Source organism: Mycteria americana, chromosome 10 (genome assembly GCF_035582795.1).
Source record: "Mycteria americana isolate JAX WOST 10 ecotype Jacksonville Zoo and Gardens chromosome 10, USCA_MyAme_1.0, whole genome shotgun sequence".
NCBI classification, from domain to species: domain Eukaryota; kingdom Metazoa; phylum Chordata; class Aves; order Ciconiiformes; family Ciconiidae; genus Mycteria; species Mycteria americana.
The window spans coordinates 3,165,348-3,188,257 of NC_134374.1; the positions used below are offsets into that span (position 1 = coordinate 3,165,348).

At 34.8% G+C, this 22,910-nt stretch overlaps 1 protein-coding gene across 4 annotated transcripts in view; it reads left to right on the forward strand.

The window, feature by feature from the left end:
* The window catches only part of FMR1 (fragile X messenger ribonucleoprotein 1), a 37,205-nt gene extending 14,803 nt beyond the window's left edge, over positions 1-22,402 (forward strand). Inside the window, exons 8-15 of one of the 4 annotated variants that reach the window (XM_075512861.1) lie at positions 3,492-3,662; positions 3,787-3,865; positions 6,734-6,843; positions 10,275-10,361; positions 13,538-13,733; positions 15,112-15,255; positions 16,616-16,698; positions 18,532-22,402. In XM_075512861.1, the coding sequence (XP_075368976.1) occupies positions 3,492-3,662; positions 3,787-3,865; positions 6,734-6,843; positions 10,275-10,361; positions 13,538-13,733; positions 15,112-15,255; positions 16,616-16,698; positions 18,532-18,693 (1,032 nt within the window). In that variant the 3' untranslated portion in view covers positions 18,694-22,402. Of the gene's footprint in view, positions 1-3,491; positions 3,663-3,786; positions 3,866-6,733; positions 6,844-10,274; positions 10,362-13,537; positions 13,734-15,075; positions 15,256-16,615; positions 16,699-18,531 lie in introns of all 4 variants that reach the window. The other 3 variants (XM_075512863.1, XM_075512864.1, XM_075512860.1) reach the window with 3 other exon arrangements.
* The last annotated feature ends 508 nt before the right edge of the window (positions 22,403-22,910 follow it).

A 22,910-nucleotide genomic window follows, 5' to 3' on the forward strand; every position in this document is an offset into this window, starting at 1 on the left:
ATTGATTCCTTTCCCAAACTAATCTTGGATTCTTGCTGTCATTGTAAGGCTGAACCTTTTTGCTGCTGTGAAAGACTCGAGAACTTGATGTGGTTCTCACTAGAAAACCATTATTGGACTTTTAAGTACTGCTTAGGTAGAAACTAGTGAAGGTTGTTGTGAGATAAATACATACAGTTGTCATTTGTGTGACAAAAGTTGGCTGGTATTTTTCATGTTGGCATTTGTTTCCTGTACTTAATAAATATAAAATCCATTTCAACCAAACCTGAAAAGAAAAGCTTCAGATAACAGAAATCATGAGTATGATTTTTATTGAGACACTGACATACAAACAGACTGCACATGTCCATTAGCAGAAGAAATCCTTAGTGAATGCTTTTACTGCATTATTATTAATAGTTCATTGTTTCCATCAAACTCTTTTCTGTGTCTTATACTCTCTGAACTTTAAATGTCTGCCACTTTTTCCCTTCTAGCAGTTTTACCTTTCCTGCTTTCTGAGCCATAATCACTAGACCAGCTTCTTCTTGTTTGGTTGGGTTTGGTTTATTTCCATTTGTTGGATATTGTACCTTGTTTCTTTTCTCCATATTAGCTTCTTGACTTGCATGGCTCTACTTCTCAAACGTGGCTTTTAGAGCATCAAGTAAAGTAACCAATTATTTTTTGTTTGCATTCTTTCCCAGTAGGTGTGGCTTAGTTATTTTTTTGATGTTCTAAAAAGCCTGAATTTACAAGCGTACTTTTGCATTCTGGTTTGTATTTTATTCTCTAAATGCAGTTTAGTCATGGCCTCCAAGTAGGTATTAGTACATTATTTGCATAGTAGTTTCTTACTAATTTATTGGAGGGAAGTAGAATACAGGTTTATGTTTAAATAAAATACATCTTGTGATACATAATTTACAGAAAAGCTAATGATATTTTAGTACAAGCAATATAACTACGGTTTGACTGTCATAGCCAGGGTCCCCAGTGATGATGTAGCTTCACCTCTTTCTACATATCATAGATAGTTGTGTTAATGACTGATCATTGACTTGATCATCCTGTTCTCCACTCTTACGTGGCGGTCTGTAACAGATGTCAACTAGTAAATCAGCATTTGGATTTTCTGTTAGAGTGTAGATCTGTGAGCATTTAAAATAATGTTTGCTTTCCCAGTTGTCTGTAGCCAAGTTAATAAAATGCTTGATAGAGTGCCCTGAGTATATGAAATATTTCATGACACTTGGATACATATACCACTATCTACTGTAGCCAGTTCTCTGTGACAGTGATTTAGCACAGGATATTTACCAACAGCTTTAAGCAGGAGCAGGTCAGATAACAGCAGTTTAACTGGGACAGAGTAGGGCTTACTGTGGGCTCTTTCTTGATGTTTTCTCAACCTCTGTAAGGTCTCATGTTGCTGAGGTTAAACTGCTAATTTAAAGTGTGCTTGTATATGCCTTCACAGTAGTTACAGCTTTGATTGTGATGCAGAAACATGCATAGGATTATATATCTTGGCTCTGGAAAGATAATATACAGCTTTATCTTTTTTCTTCCTTGCAAAACACTGTTTTCCATTTTACTTAATAGATTATCACAGTTGGAAATTCTCTGTCTTCCCTTGATGCATTAAACTATTGTTACTTCCCTGTGTTCTGTTTATGCTCGGACACTTGTGGATAGTGTCCACATTTTTATGTAGGAATTTTACTCACTATGGTATATAATGACTTTTTAACGCATTTTATATTTGCTCTTCTCTGTAGATTTAAGTACTGTAACGTCCTCTAAATGTATGACAGCTTCATTGTCACAAACAATATATATTTTTGTTCTGTATGTTTATATCTTACTGATTTCTCTCTGTAGGTTTCTTTTAGTTCTCAGGGTGACCAAACTTAGTGATCTTCCTGCTTCATATAGCACAAGCATCCTATAAGACAACTGTCTGATTTTTGAAAGTATGAAGAGGCTGTGTAGAAGAAACTTATCAGTCATTGTTTTAGTCTTTTTAAATATGTGTTTCTGTTTTTGAAGAAAATGTGTCCACTTATCTTTTTTTTTCCCCACTTGCTTGACAGGTTCTGAACTGCATGCAATTCAGCATTTCCCAAGTGTTTTTCCTTGCACTCATGAGGTCTGTTCATGCTAATAATCTAAGCCACCTGGAATTGACAGAGGCTGTTCATATCAATGCAGGATCATATGGGTGTTGACAAAATATAGGTTTCCTGCATGATTGAGCATTTTCAGCACCATCCAACTGCACAGTGTGCTAAAAGATATTTCTCAAAAGCTTTCTTCTGTTCTTAGCTCTCTTCTGCATGCTTGCTGTGTGGTGGAAGCTTTATACAGTTAAGAAAATACTGAAACTGTATTTTATGTATGGGCTTGTATATGCATACTTGTGCATCAAATCAGAGCTCACTAAAATAGTTCTCTTGGAAGCTCAGGACTGCTTTAGGAAATTGTTTACTATGGTCATTGGAGTTATAGTTTGTTTGGGTTGTTTTTCCCCCTGTTTTGTATATTTTTTGCAAGTTTTATCCAGGTTTCTAGGGATACTTTTTCAGCTATTTTGAAAATCCTCTTCCAGGTCCAAAAGTTGCTTAGTGTTTTTTGGTTGGTTTTTCTTTTTCTTTCTTGGTATCTTATTTCATATAGGAGATCCTCGTAAGATTCTGTAAGCCATTTTGTACTGTCTGATTGCACCATAGCAGTTGCATGCAAAGGTGATGAGAGTTGCAAAACAGTAACCAAGTGTTTAATTCGAGAGTAACTGAACCTCAAACACGTGATTTAAAGTTGTTTTAATGGTATAGTCTTTAGTCATTGTTACTGCCCTGCTGAAGCAAGGAATTTTATCTTCATAGCATGTTACAATCTCTGATTGACCCTTCTGTCTTGGTAGAAATGTGATTCCTGGATGAAATTCTTAACATACTTATTCTCTGACTTCAAGCAATGTATTGCAGTTATACCTTAATTTTGTGTTGTCTTGCATAGGTACGGATTCTTCATTTTATTTTAAGTGCAGTAGATATCCATAGTTACTCTGTTTTCTGTATAATTTTTGTGTCCAGTGATTAAGTTACTGCTGTTTCCCCCTACCTGTTGAAATGGGTGCAGGTTTTTTTTCCTCTGAGATCACAGGGTTTGCTTTAATAATCAACACAGCTCCTATCTTACTAACCTACACGAATGCTGTCTTACCCAGTAACACTTGATAGCCGTAGCTAATTCTGTGGTAATTCAAAATATAGAGGTATCAACACAACTAGAGGCTAGCCTTATGTTAATATGTAAAAGGCAATACTAGGACTTCTGAAGAAGACTCTTCAGTGTTTTTAAAGTGAAAACAAGTGCATTAAAAGGATTGATTAAAGTAAAAAGTAGGCTAAGTACCCAATTAAAGAATCTGCTCTAAATTTATGTTGATTTCTCTCTCTGGTGTACTAAAAAGCAAAGTAAGCTAACATTATATTTTTCTTCAGAGTTCTAGACAACTTGCATCACGATTTCATGAACAGTTTGTTGTACGTGAAGACCTAATGGGTTTGGCCATTGGCACTCATGGTGCTAATATTCAGCAAGCCAGAAAAGTCCCTGGAGTGACTGCTATTGATCTTGATGAAGATACTTGCACATTCCATATTTATGGAGAGGTAAGTTCCCTTCTTTAACCTTTAAAAAAAAAAAAAAACCACCAAAACAAACAAAAAAAAAACCAAAAAAAAAAAAACCTTGGGAAAATGGATCTCGTTTCTCTCATACATCTATCTATTTTAGGATCAAGATGCAGTGAAAAAGGCAAGAAGTTACCTTGAATTTGCTGAAGATGTCATACAAGTCCCAAGAAATTTAGTAGGTATGTCAATTCTGGAGGCTGTGTGATAGTAAGGAAAAATGCCTTCTGAGAACTGTTTTTTACTTTTTAGAAGGGTGGCAGGGTAAAAGTTCAAACACGTTCTCTTTGTGGAAGGGTTCTAGGTGGTACAAAGTTTGGGGGTTTGGGGCTTTTTTGTTTTGTTTTCCAGCTCCGTGCAGAATTTTTACAGACACATTTACCTTCAGTACATTGTAAGAAATTACCTCCTGGTTTGCAGTTCGGGGATATCTTAAACTAGAAGCAATGTGCTGATGTTTAAATACAAAGTAGAATAGCTTCTGGATTGAGCCAAAGAATTAAATTACTTCCTCCAAAGATGTCCAGGATTAGTTCAGCTATACAACAGATGAATCAGCAGTCTCATATTTTCCTAGTATATTTTGAATAATTTCTTTGACTTGCATTTGTCTTTTTTCCTGTCCTTTTATATCTGAAATACAGTTTGTTTAGAAGCAGCACTGTGGGATGAACTGAACACCTAGTTAAGGTACCCAATGATAAAGAAAATATCCCAAAGACAATCTAGTAGATCCATTATCAAACACCCTGAAAAAAGTCCTCAAGAATGCATGCAACCTTTGTGTGTGGGGGGGGAAATCTTTTAATGAGCTTTTGATGCTGCAAAGCAACATAAAAATACATGGCTTAATTCAGTAGATAAGAAATGAACAGGGAAAATACTATATGGTATAATATACCTCTGAAAGCAAATACTTTAATAGGTTGTCCAGCAGTGTATGAAAGCTGGCGTTGAAGCAGTGTGAAATTCTGCAATGGGACAAGTACTTACAAATGTGGTACCTCAGTGCTGGAATTGATTTAAAAACAGTAGTTTTCCCTTCCCCACTCCCTCCTGATTCTACTAGTGATAAGTAAAAATTATAAGCTGCCATCATTATTTCAACTTGAGGTTTTAATTTCTTTGTTTCTGTTTTCTGTTTAGAACTTTGCAATTATTTCTGTTTGGCAGTTTTTCATTTCTACTCTGCTGCTTGGCCTGGCTTCTTTAGAATATAAAACTGGCTGAACCATATGTTATATCCAAAATAAGCTATGTTTGATAAGTTGCTTTTTAAAATTTCTAATAATTTGCCAGAAAACTAAATAACTTGCTTTAAAATGGCAGGAGGCTTTTTTTCTTTTACTACATTATTGTTATGCCGATTTTTTTATCTAAAGAAAATGCAAACATCTGGCTTTTTCCACTTAATTCCCCTATAAAAAAAATTTCAAACCAAACAAAAACAAAACAACAACAAAAATCCCACTCAATATGTTGCTTTTTTAAAGGCTGTATGGAAATTTATAACCTGAAACATAGGCTGCATATATGCATACAGTTCTCAATTATTTTTAAAGGTTTTTATGCATGTTTCTGAATTCTAACTAAAATATTTTAAAAGATATATTTCTTTCATTGGGACAACCAATGTAAGATTCTTTCTTTTCTTCTTTTCTTTTTTTCCTTTCTTTTTTTTGGTTTACTTGACTGTTTTAAATCATTACCAAGGCTTTTTTACATTTATTAGTAAGCTGCTGTTAGATTTGCCAGTGATGCGTAATGGAATAAAGTACTCAGAAGAAGCTTTTGACTCTCAGAGCAGCCTTTGTCATCAAGGAAGAACTTATTGGACATATTTTGTCACATTTTCTACAAATATGTAGGATTTAAAAATTCATGGTAGAAAAATTGAAACACAAAAATGAAAATGTATTTAGCTTTGAGCAATAGGAACAATGTCCCTTGTGATTAAAAGTGGGGTTTAATTTGCTCTTCATGGATTAATTATATCAGCAAAACAATAGCTGTCATGCACTCACTATTTTTGCCTTTCAGTGATGTGCCTGTGAAAAAGGTTACGTTGCAAGTTTTGCAGCAGTTTTGTTAACAGAAATAAAGATTATTTTTTTTTATGCAGAAAACACCTTTTATATCACTCTTAAGATTTTCTTTAATGCTACAATTGAAGGATATGGCCTTTCCTCATTACCTGCCAAGCAGCTCAGTTTTCCTGTCGGTTTTCAGACAGCAAGTTATTTTGCTTAGGTTGGAGAGCACTAAAGTTTCCATTTTCATTGTCTCAAATGGGAATGTCTGGTTCTGAAGATAGATGTATGCATTACTGACATTAGAGTATAAATTATTTCCATGTTTATCTTTTTCTTTTTAATGCATTATAAACTATTTTCAAATATCTCTAAAAAAGCTTAGTTTCAGAGAAGAGAATTCTACGTCTGGCTCAAACAGTATCTTCGGTAGTACTGGAAAACTTCATCAACTAAAATTTTTATGAATGAACTAAGAGTTTTGCTTTATTCTCTACCCAAAAGGTAGTTACAGCAAATGTTAGGGCGTTGTAAAAGGGTTTTTTGTTTTTGTTTTTTAAACGCAACCAGCAATGTTTATTTGTAAATCACTGAAGTTATTTTAAACCTACCAAAGCAAAGCCGAATAAGTATGCAAGATACAGAAATATTCAGTAATTGAGATGTGTAATTTCAAATAATTTTATACAAAGGTAAGGCATTCGTGATTGAATTTCCTTTGTTTTCTTTTATAGGAGCTTTGAAAAAGAAGGAAACTATACTCAGTAACAAACTTTATAATGAAAGTACTTCTGTATGCTGCAGTGGTTGCTTTGGAACATTACCAAAGTTAACACCTCAAGTTTACTTAGACACTTTAGTTCATGGCTTGTTAACTAAATCTTTGTTGTGGAGTATTAAGTCATTTTTGACCAGTTCTTGCACTGGTAGTAAATACTCTTGTTTAATTAGAGTATAGTAATGCTCTCAGGTTTGGGGGAAAACCCTAAAGGTGGAATGTTCTGTATGTTCTTTCTGTAGGAAAAGTAATAGGAAAAAACGGAAAACTGATTCAGGAGATAGTGGACAAATCTGGTGTTGTAAGAGTGAGAATTGAGGCTGAAAATGATAAAAATATTCCACAAGAGGAGGTATGTTTTTTGAGTTAATGTGACTTCTGTATGTGTTAATTGGTGGTTATATTCTACCCAGTGATAAAATAAACTCTTCCTTCTATCTTTGTAGCGGTAAGAAAGTTTTGATTAATGTGTGTTTTTCTGATGGAATCTATTTCCCTATTAATGCTGAGGGGTATTTTTATATAAATTTAGCTTGTTATCTGTGTTTGAAAAATGCTTTCTGAAATTTTTTGGTGATGCACCTTCTTAGAGATTTCATTTTATTCCTGTTAGAAGCAGTGACACTGTTTCCCAGCACTTGCTAAGCTGTAAATCAGTATATGTGAAACTTAGTGTTTTCATTCATTAATTTGGTTTGAGTTTGATCTCTTAAGGTTTTACCTGGTTTAAATTTTTATTAGTAATTTCTTATATTGTAATGAAAAGCTTGTACTTTATGTATAAACCTCTCTTTTTTTTAAATATTACCTAAATTCACAATCGCCTGTAAATTGTAACCTAAAGAAGAAACAAATATGAACAATGTGATACTCTAGGTTTGCACAGGAAGGCCATCAGCCTTGTAAAGGGCCTTAATGAAGTCTTGAACTTTGTAATTTGAGGCGCTTTTATGTGGGGCTGTGTTGAGGGGAAAGGTTGCAGGTTTGCAAGGAAAGCTTCAGGCATGAAGCTTTTAACATCTCAATGCAAAAAGATTCCCTAAGCACATTTCACATTTGAAATTGCAAAGAAAACTGAACTGTCTTTAATTTACCTGGAAATCTAAATATGTACCAGGTAGGAACCTTTGCTACTTTGAATAAGATCTGAAATACATTTCTGGAAACTTTATGTTCTTGCTTGAGTAGTTATTTCATCTTTGTATTATCAGTGTAAAACTGTTACTGAAAACCCACAATCCAATTTCCATCTTTCTGTACATGGTGGCTAAGCAATTAAGTAAGTTTTTTTACTACTTTACTAGTTTTACATCTATCTGAAGAGGTAAAATAGTCAATGTTTAGATTTAAAGGATTCACTGCATTGTCATATTTAATTTCTAATGATAAATTCTTGCAGCATAAAATTCTTGAACTAGCTTAATAAGCAAGAGGATGCTATTATTGCTGCAGGCTAAAATTTTTAATGTGTCAGCCTACAGAAAAATAGAAGGGTAAAAGAGCAAGTAGTCATGGCTGCAATTAGTATGTCAGGTTTTCTTTTTTCTTCTGGCTTGAAAAAGCTTATTTGTTGATGTTCTTCAATCCAAAATGCAGCTTTTAAAGATTAACTTGAAAGCTTTTTTTACCTGCCAAGCTCTGCATTCATACTTCTCTGTTTTACCTGCTAATGACATTGCTAACACTGGCATTGCTTACTCTGCTTCACGTGTTAGTTATGTCATACCAGGAGCAACACAGAAACCTGAGATCAAATCTTGGCAGGTAAGAGTTAGTTCTTGTAAGCTTATTTGTATTTCATATTTGAAATATGCATTAATCTTCCCATGTGTGAACTTGGATATTACAGCCCTTCTTTTTGTAAAGAACAGTAGTTCAATTTTAAATTTTAATACAGCATTGGGTTCTCTTTCTTACAACTGAGATGTTAGAGTACTGCCCATAAATTTCAGGTGCAATTTCATAACTCCCATAATTTTATAACAGGATCTTCAGGCTTTTCATCTTTTTAAAATGAGATAGGTACTGTTTGTTATAGCAGTATGTATTATTTTTATCTCTAAATTTCTTATGCACATAAGGTCTGCTCAGTATTCACCACTGAAACTAAGTTGATGGTTAGTACTTTTGCTTTGAAGACAGAAATAAGGTTCAATAAGTAAGCACTTGATGCTTTGTATGGTTAAAATTGCTTGACTTTGTTACCAGCTGATATTCATAATAGTTGGCATTGCTATACCTAGAATCCACTTCCAAAAGCCGCAACAAGCAGTTTCCTTAAATGCCTTTTTAAGTCAATCATCTTGTGATCTTTTAATAATTGATACTATGTGCTAGTTAATGCCAGTTTAGTAGAAATTTCACTGCTCTTTATCAGGTTATTTATGAAGCTTAAAATACCCCAGATAATAAAACATTTTGGTCAACAATGCCTTTGGATTGCTAATGCTCATGAAAGTTAGTGTTAGTGTTGAGGTTCCTTAGGATTAGAGGATTGTGTAACTTTTTTTTCCATGTTATTCAATGCAAAAGTGTAAGATCAAACAAAAGTTGTTTGTATGTAAAAGACAAAGGAAAAACAAACAAACAAAAACCCAAAAAGCAGAGGCAAATTATAGACTTGCCACTCTTGGAGAGCCTCAGCATACTGTGCATGTGTTATTTTTTGTTTAAGACATTTGCGTCTCAACTTTTGCAAAAAACCCCCTCCTTTGGAATGCAGTCCTGCAAAGGGTGTGTGTACAGTGAAAATTACAGGTGTCTTTAGAGGTTATGATGAGATACCAAAACAAAATTTAAATTAATTCAGTAGGTGTAGCCAGCTCTGGGTCTGCAATGGCCTAGGTTTCAGCAGCTGAGTGTTCATGAGACTTTCAGGTTGACTTCTGCAGTCCACAGTGAAGCTTATACTGCCATGGTGAGGCTGCAGCTGGTACAAGAGTCAAGTAGTTTAAAGGTAGCTCATTGGGTCTGTGTGGGCTGCAATCACACCTCTGAAATGCTGAGTAGACCTATTTTAGTGTCAGGAGTTTTGGTGTGGAAATTATACTTATATCTGCTAAAGTTTAGTTGTTTTCAGAACTCGGGGGCTCTTTTAGGTAGATTTCTTAGCCTGCTTTGGCCACCTAAGTTAGTCTTTAGATACTTTAGCTCCAAGTATCATAATTTCTGGCATTAGAATTTCCAGCTTTACATTTTTCAGGTACTTATTGAATTGTTTAAACAAAATGCTTGAAAGGTAAAAGAAATGTAAGTTAGCAATCGTTACCTGAAGAACTAACTCTTATTTCTTGAATATTTTTTTTGTTTGCCTTTTACAAATTGAGAGATCCTCAAGAAGAATCAAGTTTTGTTTTATGGCACGGTGTTAATTTGATTTACTTTTTTAAAAAATCAAAGGTTTCTTTACTGACATGTAGCCTGAAAAAACCTGGTATAAGAGAGTAGACATGATCTGCTAAGGTGGTATTAATTGTGAAGGGAGGAAACCAAAGTGTTTTGAATTGACTGGTTTTTTTACTTGTTCAGGAAAATAAATGTTGGCATTGTGATGCATATGATCTAAATTTTCTTATTTAAAAAAAAGCTCTTTGCATAAATGGAATTAGTCCACGTGATCTAGTTAACATCAAAATTTAAATATACTATTTTCTCATTTACTTTTTTAATTTATGCTTATCCACATTGTAAAACTTGAAAACAATTTTTACAGTAATATATTTGGTTCTCTTCAATGTGTGATGCCTAATCAATAACCACAGAACTACTGTTACTGTGTTTTAGGGAATGGTACCATTTGTGTTTGTGGGAACCAAGGATAGCATCACTAATGCAACTGTTCTTCTGGATTATCATCTTAATTATTTAAAGGTGAGGAAAATGATGCTGCTTTACCACTGAAATTTTTCTATCAGTTTTTAAGATGGCAACAATAAGATGATGATCAAAATCTGTTTGGGCCCCAAAGGCTGTTGAAAAATGGTGTTCTAACAGGTTTTCAGTCTTCTCGTAAAAGCCATGTTTTAATAAAAGAATCGTTTATCTGAAGGATGGAGTGAAAAACAATTTTTTTTCAGAATGCAAGATACAAAGGAATAAGAAAAAAAAATCTATCTCAAAAATGCTGACAACTTTATGTACAAGGAATAGTCAGTCCCTCATGCAACTGCAAAGCAAGCAGGGTTCTGTGCAGAGATCTTGTATACAGTGAGCATTTCATTCTAAAACCCTAAGCTTATTTTTCCGTAGTTAATTGATATTTCATACTTGATGTTTTGTAGGCAATTCAGCTTTATATGTTGTGTTTGCCTGTTGGCTCCATAACTTCTCCAGTAGTCTGCAGTGCTTGTTGTCTTTTGTATAGGGAGCAAAAAGTGCCCCACTTTATTGCTTATAGTTACTTTTGCTTATAATTATTATGGCCAGATGCTCAGCCTTTGGTGGCAGGGCCAGATGCTAACAGTAAGGACTGCTTTGAGTTGTTTAATTAAATATGTTCTTGCATCTCTTTTGAAACCTCCAGACCATTGATAATTTGATACATGTCCAGACTATGCAGCAGTTATCGTTGAATCTTCTAGAATGCTAAAACTTCTGTACATAGCTAAAAGAAACTTCTCAGTACAGGTATCAGAGGAGTTAGAAGAAGAAACAACTTTTGTTCCCTTACTTACCTACTCAATAACTGTACCTTTTAATCCTGCTTGTGGAGCACTTGGGTTTTTCAGTGTTTTGGAGCAGCTCTGCAGCTATCAGGTAGTAACGGCAGAGAAGGACCACATGAAAACTAGTACTAAAAATCGGGCTACTTTCTTGCATGCTCACTATTATTTCAGAAGATATTTCTGGTTTAACTTCTTTGGCCGCCTTAAACGGGTACTCGCATGTGAGTCAGTACTTAAATGGATACTGACATGTGAGTGGAAAGTGCTTAATAGCCAAGCAATTTTTTTAGATTCTTCAGTTCATTGCCAATTAGGGTCACTTTCTCTTAGTACTGTCCTTCTAAGCTTTCTGAACAGAAGGGCACATACAACAGTGTTCATCAGTCTGTATAACAACTAGAGGATTCTTATGTTGGAGGTTTTGTTCTCGGCCTTCTCATCCCATTTAATGTACACACACACACAAAAAAAAATGTTGTTATCTTAGCAGCCTGTTGCCTTATGGTTCAGTTTCAGAATAATGTCCTCTAGTTCATGACAAGAAATGGAACTGACTTGTTCCTTTAAGATTTTCTGTGTTTCTATGCCTCTAGGCAAAGTTTATTAAGGAAACTTTTTGTAAAAGATACACGATAGGGCATCAACATCAAATGTACTATATCAACTCAAAGTATTGAATTTCTCTATAAAAGAAGAAAGCAGACTTGGCTGGAGTGACTGTTATGTAGTGAAGTTTCAGGATCCTGAGAGGAAGCAGAAAGACTAATACCAGGATCTGACTAATACCCCAGACTTCAGGAGAGTGGACTTTGGCCTCTTCAGGGATCTGCTTGGAAGAATCCCGTGGGATGCATTCCTGGAAAGAAAACAGGTCCAGGAGAGCTGGCTGATATTTAAAGAATCACCTTCTGCAAGCTCAAGAATAGTCCATCTTGATATGCAGGCCGTCACACAAAAGTAACAGGAGGCCTGCATGGATGAACAAGGAGCTTTTGGCAAAATTCAAATACAAAAAGGAAGCATACAAGGGGTGGAAGTAAGGACAGGCAACCCAGGAGGAATATAAAGACACAATCTGAGTGTGCAGGGATGAGTTTGGGAAGTCCGTCTGGAGGTGAGTATGGCAAGGGATGTGAAGGGCAACAAGAAGGGCCTCTACAGGTATATTGACAGCAAAAGGAATACTACAGAAAATGCAGGCCTGCTGCTGAATGGAGTAGGGAACTTGGTCACAAAGGAAAAGGATGAGGTACTGAATGTTATCTTCACTTTGGTTTTTTATTGATAAAGATTTGTCCTAAGGAATACCAGGCCCCTGAAACTGATGGAAGAGTCTGGAGCAATGAAGACTTACCCTTCCTAAAGGAAGACTGAGTTGGGGAACATCTGGGGAAAAAAAAGGGATATACACAAGTCAGTGGGACCAGATGGGATGCATCCTTGAGTGCTGAGGGATCTTGTCAAAGTGCTAGCTGGACTAGGTGACCTCCAGAGATCCCTTCCAATATCATGCTGAAACTTTCATAAATAGCTTTCTCCCTGATTTAAAAAAAAAAAAAGTGGTTGCCACTTTTTGATGTTAGCTAAACATCTAAAACTGACAAAAGTACTCTCTGAATATGTGTTGCCATAGATAATTATTGTTTGTGTTTATCTCTGTTAGTAGTTATGTGTGGTAAGAATTCTTTGTGATGGCTGTCTTTCTACAACTGAGTTACAGCACTTTGCTTTCTATGCTTTTGTTTCCTCACTTCTGCGGTATTATTCATTATAGTTAAGTGGAATTTAACAGTAGTGTAACCTCTAGCCCTTTTTATGAAACAATGCTATTACATCATATTTGTTTAACTTTGATATGTTACATGCAACAGTGTAAGAAGTTTGTGTTGGAATCTAAAAAGTTTAAATTATGTCATTGTTGGAATGCTAAAATTGGATGATATTACTGTGTTCAAAAATATAGGAATGTTAATTTCCCTGTTTAAAGAATGTTTAACTCCCTTAAGGGTAAAGATCTCAAATTTAATCCTGAAGTATAGTTAATTTATCTCCTGAAAACAATTGATCTGAGTACTTTTTCTTGATGTATCTGTTTTAAATAAACCTAAACTTGCCAACTGTGCTACAGGGAGAATTTTATTGGTAACAAACAGATTTGAACATTTGAAAGGGGTTTTTTGTAAACAAATTATTCTCAAAGCTGAGTTACTATTTTTAGTAATAGTAAGTATTACTAAGTATTACTACTTTACTAAGTATTAAATAGATTATTAGTTGCAATACTTAAGTGCTCTTTCTTTCTGAGAACTGCACGTCTGTATTCAGACATTCAGATGATTAAATAGTGGTTATGTATGACTTGCTATGCTTGTGTTTGTGTAGGAGGTGGACCAGCTGCGTTTGGAAAGATTGCAAATTGATGAGCAGCTTCGACAGATTGGAGCTACTTCCAGGCCACCACCAAATCGTACAGATAAGGAAAAAGGGTACATGACTGATGATGGTCCAGGACTTGGACGTGGTAGTCGACCTTACAGAAACAGAGGACATAGCAGACGTGGTCCAGGCTATGCTTCAGGTAGGTAACTAGAAGTACACTTACAGTTTTAAGAGTGGCCCATTGGTCTTTTGATTTCTTGAAAAAGACTGGACTTGGAACAGAGCTGTATAAAACAAAAAATCAGTTAATACTGAGTGTTAATATGTGAAGAGTAGCTAGAGCTTTAAGCTGTAGAAAATATTCTGAAGTAAAATGTAGTCCTTATATGGAATCTAAACTTATTTCCATGCAGGTCTTGTCTCTTACAGCATGCTTATGTCTTCTACATTATGAACTTTCAGGGCAAGGATTGTTATTTTATCTATATTTTGACAATTCCTAATAATAAAGCCTCAGTTTTCATTTGAGCCTGTAAGAGGCTATCTTAATATAAATATTTATAAGTGAAAATACTATGTAGCTCAATTTGCAGAAAAGCTATTTTCCTTATACTAAGTTGAACTTTTATGTTTTTACTAGAAGAGCATAGCCACCAAAATGTAGTGTGACTCTCTTTTAAAGACCTAAAAGCTCTTTAAAACCTAACTATTCATTAATGAATAGTTTTCATGATTGTGCTTCTTCAGAGCAATCTGTTACTTCATTATCTATAACATTGGTCAGCTGGTGTTTGTCCTGACTGAAAGGCCTGTAGTATGAGCTTGATAAGACAGTTTTAGCTTATGTTCTATGTAATACAAAATTAATATTTTTGTGCTGGAGCCCTTTTAATATTTTTAGAAGATGTGAGCTCACCTGGCTAATAACAGGGTTATAGGGGGGAAAAATTGGGGAAAAGAACCAGCTTTTATCGGTGAAGGTGATCTGTTAACTGGAAAAATTGTAATGGCCAGTTATTTTGGATTTAATACACTTCTAGCATTCTAACTTTGTTCTCTGCTTTTGTAGTGTGTGTTACCGGCTGTTTTATGATGGAAATTTTTTCTTTTCATAGAGGAGTTGCAGGGGTGAGGGGAGACAGGACAGGTTATATTCAGAACTTTCAGTTTTAGAAATACGAAAGAAAGTCTAGTCTATTAGACTTCTTATATTTTACTAGACTTACATTTGCATAGTTGATTCAATAATATATTGATAGGCTGATAACACCAAGTAACTATAAACATGTGGCACAATTCTTTAACCTTAAACACACTTCTAACTTTTATGTCTGTCTTGACTTTTTGACGAAGTAATGTATATTACCCACATTTCTGTATGATGTATGTCATAGAGGTTGGGAGGCAAAAAATCCCAGAACTGTTTATTAAAAATTTTCTTCTTTTTTTTTTAATACATGCTTTTTTTTTCGTTCTACTATAGTATTTTTGTGCTAAGCTACACTGGCATGTTTGGATTTTTTTTTTTATCCTCTTGATAGGAACTAATTCTGAAGCATCAAATGCTTCTGAAACAGAATCTGATCACAGAGATGAACTTAGTGATTGGTCAGCAGCCCCAGCAGAAGAGGAGCGAGACAACTACCTTCGTAGAGGAGATGGGCGAAGACGTGGAGGTGGTGCAAGAGGGCAAGGAGGGAGGGGTCGCGGAGGATTCAAAGGTAAACGTAGACTTAATTTTGAAAAAGAGGTCAGAGGTCGGGATCCCTAAGCAAAGTCACTTCTGTCAGCCACTTGTTTTGTCCTCTGCTCCAGCATCCTAGCCATCCTGGTGGCCCTCTCCTGAATTCTCTCCATTTTGTCAATACCTTAAATTGAATATTTTATTTCAGATGTGTTGAATATTGAGCAGAGGGGAATAATCCCTTCTTTTGACCTGCTGGCCACAATCCTACTAACACAACCCATTATTCAGTCAGCTGTCATTGTTGCAAGAGCACACTCATGTCTTATTCAAGTTGTCCACCAGGACAGCTCCTTTTGTGTGGAGCTGCTGCATACACAGTCCGTAGCATGTGCTATTGCATGGGGTTATCCTGTCGAAGCTGTGGGACTTGGGATTCATCTTTATAGTTAATGAGTTTTCTGTCAGCCCATTCCTTCAGCTTGTTGAAGTCCTTGTGATTAGCAGCCCTGACCTCCAGTGTCTCAAAAGATTTCCCAGAGTTTGGTGTCATCTGCAGAATTGCTGAGGAGGCATTCCGTCCCAGTGTCTCTTCATACATTATATAAAGCCTCTCTTCCCTATATAAATAAATTGGGATAGCATTCTAAGTCATTTGCTTTCCTAATATGCATCTTGACTCAAGTTTGTGGGCTGTGCCATCACACGTGCAGGTCAAGGAATCAAGTTCTAGTTTGTCAATGGATATAGAAAAATCTTTTATAATCTGTCTTACTCATTCAACTATCCATATTCCCATCTTGTATTTTATTTTCATGCAACAGGATTATATAAGGTTGTAATTTATGTGTTCAATGGAAAGGACCAGGCAAAAGTAAGATGGGAGAATTTATTTAAGTTAAATACATATATCTTATAATGTGATATTTCATTATATTTATTTAAATATTTTTGTCTACAACTCTGCTTATTTCTTGAAATGTTTTTTTCAAAGTATTGGTGTTGCTTAATTTAATAAGATTTTTTGGAAAAAGGTAATGCAGAATTTAGAAAGCTCATAGAACATAAGAAAAAATGTGAACATGTTAAACCTTACTAAACTTGACTGTGTACTTCTCTCCTATGATTAATCATTTTTTGAGGTGTATTTTCTTCTGTCAGTATGGTGGTTTTAAACACTGTGGTTTTGTCTACTTTGATTAACACCCGAGAACATTTTCTTTAGTGATTCTTGGCCCATAGTTTAAGAACTGTTGTTGTATGTTATTAAGAATATTTGTTTAATGTTCTTTAGCATGAAAATTTTGAAGTAATTCCCTGTTATGCTTACATAAATTTTAAGTAAAGATGATCATAAGTTCGTGTTGAACAACTTAGCTGATTAATTCTTCTTACAGGAAATGATGAACAGTCACGAACAGATAACCGTCAGCGTACCTCAAGAGATGCAAAAGGGAGAACAGCAGATGGATCTCTTGAGGTAATTTTCTCTTACTGGAGCTCCGCACTGTTTAAAATTGCGTAACTGTCATATACTGGCATTAGAGTCTTCAAAGCCACAAGCAACACAGTGGCCTTGTGGTTCCTTATTCCCTAATTCCCTATCAGATCTACAAGAGTTCTGTGTTATTTTGTAACATACATGCAGGAATCTCAATATATCAAGTTGTGTAAAGATGCAACTTCATAATGGTAGCTTAGCTCTCCCTTTGGTTAGAACTCTGATCACGAGTCCCAAGGATTTACTAACCAGCTTGATTTCAGTCTTTGTTCTTACTAGCTTTTTGTTTTTAGCTTTTCTTTATTGCTGCGTTGTGTATTGTTGTCTGTCGCCTATATACCTGAGGGAGGAGAATCCTTAACGCTTTATATAAACAGAGAGAGTGTGTTGTAGCCAGAATCTTCAGAGTAAGAAAGATTAAACTTCAGAAACTACCTTCACTACTAAATGAAACATTTGCAATTGAAGGCTATGCAATCTAGAAAGTAAGTTAAAAATGCACATCAAGAAACTGTTCGTCATATATTGAAATATTTTATAACCTTAAATATTTTATAGCCTTTTATAAACATATTTCTACAATTTTTTTTCAAATATGTTCTGTTGCATGAAGTTATTCAGGCTGATATTTTATGTATATATTTTAAGTTTCCCCACATGGAAACTGTTATTGCTTCAAATGATAACATGCAAACCTTCTACCATCTCTTATTGCATAGGATGAGTTATGTTGAAAGGAAGAAATAATGAGCAGCTGCAAGCTGCTGCCTTCTGTATGGTGTTACCAGGAGTCATGGTTCTGATGGGAGACTGAGATGACTCTTGGTTTGGTTTTAGAAAGCCTGTTTAGAGGAGGGGGAAAAAACAGAACAAGTGACCAAATGCTTAGTTTTCCAAGTGGGAGTGCTGAACTTGAAGGTGTAGCAACCTTCATACGAACCTGAATACACATCTGAAATGCAAACAGTTAACATGCCAAAAAAAAATTTTTATGGATACACAACTTTTATAGTTAATCAGTAATTAACCTATAAAGTTTGAAGTGGACAGTGGAGAATTGTGCTGAAAAAGAAACTAAGACACTTATCAAAAAGTAATGATTTTTTTTCCTGTTGCTCTGAGATTTGGATGAGATTACATTCTGTGTGAAAATAAGTACTTGCATATCGTTGAAATCTGACTGATCAAGTTGTAAAAATTTTTTAATATTTCAAGGAATAAGGGCTTACCCCCTTTACAAGCATAAAAATTTTGCTTTCAAAATACTTTTTTGAAATTTTTTATGACCACTGAAAAAGGCTGCAGAAATCTCTTTAGTGGATTAAATGATTTTTTTTTTTCAGATTCAAAAGTTGGCTGAGTAGATTTTTTTTTTGAGTGTTAGTATCATTTCATGGCAGCTTTTCTATGTTCATTTTTTTAAAAAAAATGTTTGTATACAACAAGTAGAAAGTTGAATTATTGAAAGTGAAATGATGTTTCAAAGTTCCACCTGCTATTAGTTCTTCAACTTTCTTTTGCACAAACACACTGGAAAAAAATTTTTTTACCTTCCAAGGCTAGGTAGGCAGGAGGTTTTTTGGTTTGGTTTTTGGTTTTTTAGGTCACAAGTATTTAGAATTTTTGAACCTAAAAGAATTCACAAACTCTCCATTTCAGCTGGATACATTTAACAAAGCCGTAAGGGTGTGGTACTATTTGTGTCTTCTGACTATTTAATAAATAGTGCTCCTCCCAGGCTGCTAAGGTAGTGAATGCATGAGGGGTGGATGAAAGGAAGAGAATGCTTTATATAACTCTGACTTGTTCCAGATCAGAATTGACTGCAATAATGAAAGGAGTGTCCACACTAAAACATTACAGAATACCTCCAGTGAAGGTAGTCGGCTGCGCACGGGTAAAGAACGTAATCAGAAGAAAGAGAAAACGGACAGCGCAGATGGTCAACAGCCGCTGGTGAATGGAGTACCCTAAACTGCATAATTCTAAAGTCATATTTCCTATACTGTTTCAGTAATTCCTATTCCATGTTAGAGAAACTTGTTAGGCCAAAGACAAATAGTAGGCAAGATGGCGCAGGGCATGAAATGAACATATGTTCTCTGTTAGCCTTTTTTAACATCAACAGTATGCAGTTGTTTTCAGAATAAGAAGTTATTCAAATATTTGCATAAAAATATCTGAATTTCCGAAAATCGCTTTCAAGTACATATTGCAGTTCAAACAATGAAAGATTCTTTTTTGTTTGTTTTAAAAATACTGAGCTGTGCATTGGTAAACTTTCTGTTCAGTTGTACCATTTTAACACATCGGGTCAAATTCACTGCTCAATTTCAATTTTCAGAATAAATAGTGTTTGCAGTAATCAAATTGGCTTCTGTTTTCAATCTAACTTACAAGTTCTTCATGAAATGCTATGTCGTTTTATGTCCTGTGTCAGTTCACATTCTGGTCCACCTTTTTCAATATTTTAGTGGACCCTGAAATATGTGTGATGTAACAATTGTCATTTTCATTAGCAAAAAAGTTGTATGATCTGTGCCTTTTTTATATCTTGGCAGGTAGGAATATTATATTTGGATGCAGAAATCAGGGAAGATGAGTTGGTAACACTAAATGTAAAATATATGTAGCAATCCTTGTCAGACGTTAGTACTTCATAGACAAGTGCATGCTTTCCATAATTTTTTCCTTACATAAACATTGAGTTAGGCAGTTATAAGAATAGGAAATTTATTTTGCACTGAAGATTTGGCAAATAGTGTTATTGAAAAAGGGGTGTAATTTTTTTCTTTGTAGGCAGTACAGAAGCTTTTTTTTAAAAAAAAAAAATTAAAAAAAAAAAACCTTTCCATTGTGGAAAACTAAAAAACTCATTGTTACTGAGGGAACAAGTGTAATGTGTTCACAAGCTAGTAATGTGTGCCTGCTATTTGGCCAGATGACCAGTTTAAAGCGCTGATGTTTTTCATCCTCCCAAAAGTTTTTGAATTGGTTATTTTAATTTGGGGACTATCTCAGGAGAGGTAAGAAGAAAATCACCACGTGTAATGCCCTGGAAAGCACAGATACAGTAGTCGGAGATATTGGAGCTAGAACAAAAATTCATCATATTTTGAGGTACAAAGTCTGAATTACCAGCCAATTTGAAGGTGTCAAAGAATTTGATCCAAAGTACAGTCTTACACCAGGGAAGGGTGGGAAGTAGTGGGAGGAGCTGTGCTTTCTTTTATTTCTGATCACACATTAAACTTACTGGGCAAAACTGTATAAGGACCTTCATTTTAATCCATTTTTATTCAGATTACTCCAGAAAGAGAGCCACTGTTTATGTACAGAATTGTACAAACTTGACCTTGCCTCTGATGTATTTTGTGAGTTTTGTTTCTTTGCTTTTTTCATTCTTTTTTTCCTTGCATACAGGTGAGCATACTAAAAATGGCAACGAACTGCACATGATTTAACAAATATAAAAATGTCTTAAAAAGTATTGCCAAACATTAATGTTGATTTCTAGTTATTTATTTTGGGAATGTATAGTATTTGAAAACAGAAATTGGTACCTTGCACACATCATCTGTAAGCTGTTTGGTTTAAAATACTGTAGATAATTAACCAAGGTAGACTGACCTTGTAATGTAACTGCTCTTGGGCAATATTCTCTGTACATATTAGCTACAACAGATTGGATTTTATGTTGACATTTGTTTGGTTATAGTGCAATATATTTTGTATGCAAGCAGTTTCAATAAAGTTTGATCTTCCTCTGCTAACTGATGTTGATGCAATCCTTATAAATGATTGCTTTTAAAAATCTCAAAGTAGAGAGAAAGTATTTCTTTGATTAGACTTTAACTGTAGCCATTGTTTATTTACACGTTTTAGAAGACTTCTAAAATAGTACCAGTTTTCAAAAATATGGCACATAATGCTCAAGAAAACACAATCTAATTATGAAATGGTACAGTACCTGTTGAGTTGTCACACTACATGCACTATATTTCTCACATTCACTGGTTGAGTTCACTAAGGTGCTACCTAGGTTAAATGTGAAATTACTAAATTACAGCCTGACTAATTAGCTGCATTCCATTTTCAACTGCATTTTGGGGTTATGACCTTTTTCAGTATTTGTGTGCTTAACATGTATCCCTTTCAATTCAAATTCCAGTGTTTTTAAATGTTATTAAATTTCAACAAATTTAAACTGTGAATCTAAATGTACAATTTTATTTTGAAAAGTCATGTTGTTACAGAACTTAAAAGTGCAACAAATGTCTGATGCTTGAGTTCAGGTCCGTCCTATTGGTAACTTATAAAGTATGGTCTAATGAATTAAAGTTATTTTTAAAATAAAGTTCTTTAAAAAGAGTGAGAGGTATTTGTGAATGATGCCAGTCTAAATTCAATAGGGTTAAGCTCAAAGCCTATGAATTAACAAATGCTTTTGAAAATAGAAAGTTTGTGTTTCCTTTCTTCACTAAGTGCATATTTTTTTTTATGATGGTGGGAAGTTAAGATTTTCAGAGTTGGTCTAAAACCTTATAAAGGAAAAAAATATTTGTATACAGCTTTTTTGAAACATAGTTAAAAATCTCTATGAGCATTGATGAGTTCAAGAAGCAAATAGGTTTAGTTTCTTCAATACAGAAATTATTTAAATTACTTAATTATAGATGACCTTTTTCAGCCCTTTGTGTCGCTAATATCAAATATTGTGTACCATGCTTTCTTTCAACAATCCAGGAATGAAATTAAGTACTGCGAGTATGATACTGAGTGTAGACTCTGTGTTCTTCGTAGGAGCACTTATTGTGAAAATAACTTATTTTTCTGAACTGCAGTATGTTTCTCTGTAAAACCCTTCAGTATTGAATATTAAAAGGGAGTAGATTAATTAGCTTCCAGTGAATATTCCTCAGTCACTTCAGGCACCCTACTGTATGGTTCTGGTAAGCGGCATTCTGTATTAATCTGCAAGATGAAAGGTGGGTCTCAAATTTTTTTTTTTATCCTGTTGTAGTGTTAAAGATTTTGTCTACTTCCAGAAACAGTAAGACTCGTAGTGGAATACCTGTATTGAGGACTGGGGAGAGATGTTGATACTGGTGTTCTGGTGTCTACTTAAAGAATTTTTTTAAAAAGTGACAAGGCTTAGCTTGATGTAGTTTCTGCAGTAGGGTGTAATAAGCTTGTTCATCATCCACTTGAACTTAACAGTATTTAGGTTTTCATCCTAAAAGATGCTAGTCAAAGAGTCTCTTCCAGCCAGAGTCATGTCCATGAAAATCAGGGTGAATAGAAGAACTTCTAATACCTTAACAGTGTAAGACAGATTTATATATGTTATGAAAATTGAGGTTACTTCTGAGTTACATGTTCTGAATAGAGTCCAGTTTGATCTGCAAGGTTCTCCTTGCCAGAGTTTCACTAGGCTTAAGCGCAGTGTAGCTTTCACATCACATTTTTATGCTATTTTCACCATTGAAAGGGTTAGATTTACTACAACAGCTCTTTACTCTTCAGCAGTGTGAGTCTCTCACAGCAGCCTGTGGATCTTTTGCCTGCATCAGGGGATAAATCTTTTTTTTCTACTCCTAACAATTTTTTTAGATGTATTCCACATCTGTCACTCCTGCTTTCGTGGTTATGAAGATGATCCATCTTGAGCAATTCATGATGGAGATAAATAATTGCTACTAAACCATGAATATGAATTAGTTGCCACTATTACTTCTTTATGTTGTTTAAAAATTTCTTTACAACGGGCTTCAAAGTAGTAATTTTTGTGTGCTTTGAGTGCTGTATGGAAGTGGATAATAAAAAAGAGTACCAATCATAGATGATTGTTTTGTGTTTCTGCTGAGGGTTCGATAGGACAAGACTTTCTTACATTTTTGCACTGAATGTAAGAAACTGACTTCCAATAAAAGCAGTTAATTTGAAGCAAAAAAAAAAATTCCTATGGATGTAGTCTGTATAAATGACTAGGGAACTCGACTGTTGCAGAAATGGTATAACAAAGAATTGTTTGCGGTGGTTTAGGGTATTGGATGTGCTTTTTTTGGGTAGTGGTCTCAGGCTGAGCCTTAGGTGTAGACTACCGTTACAGCAAGGAGAGTCAACAGTCCTAAATTTAATAAAAAGAAAATCAATTAAGTGGTCAACATAAAATGTGGGGGCAATTTTCT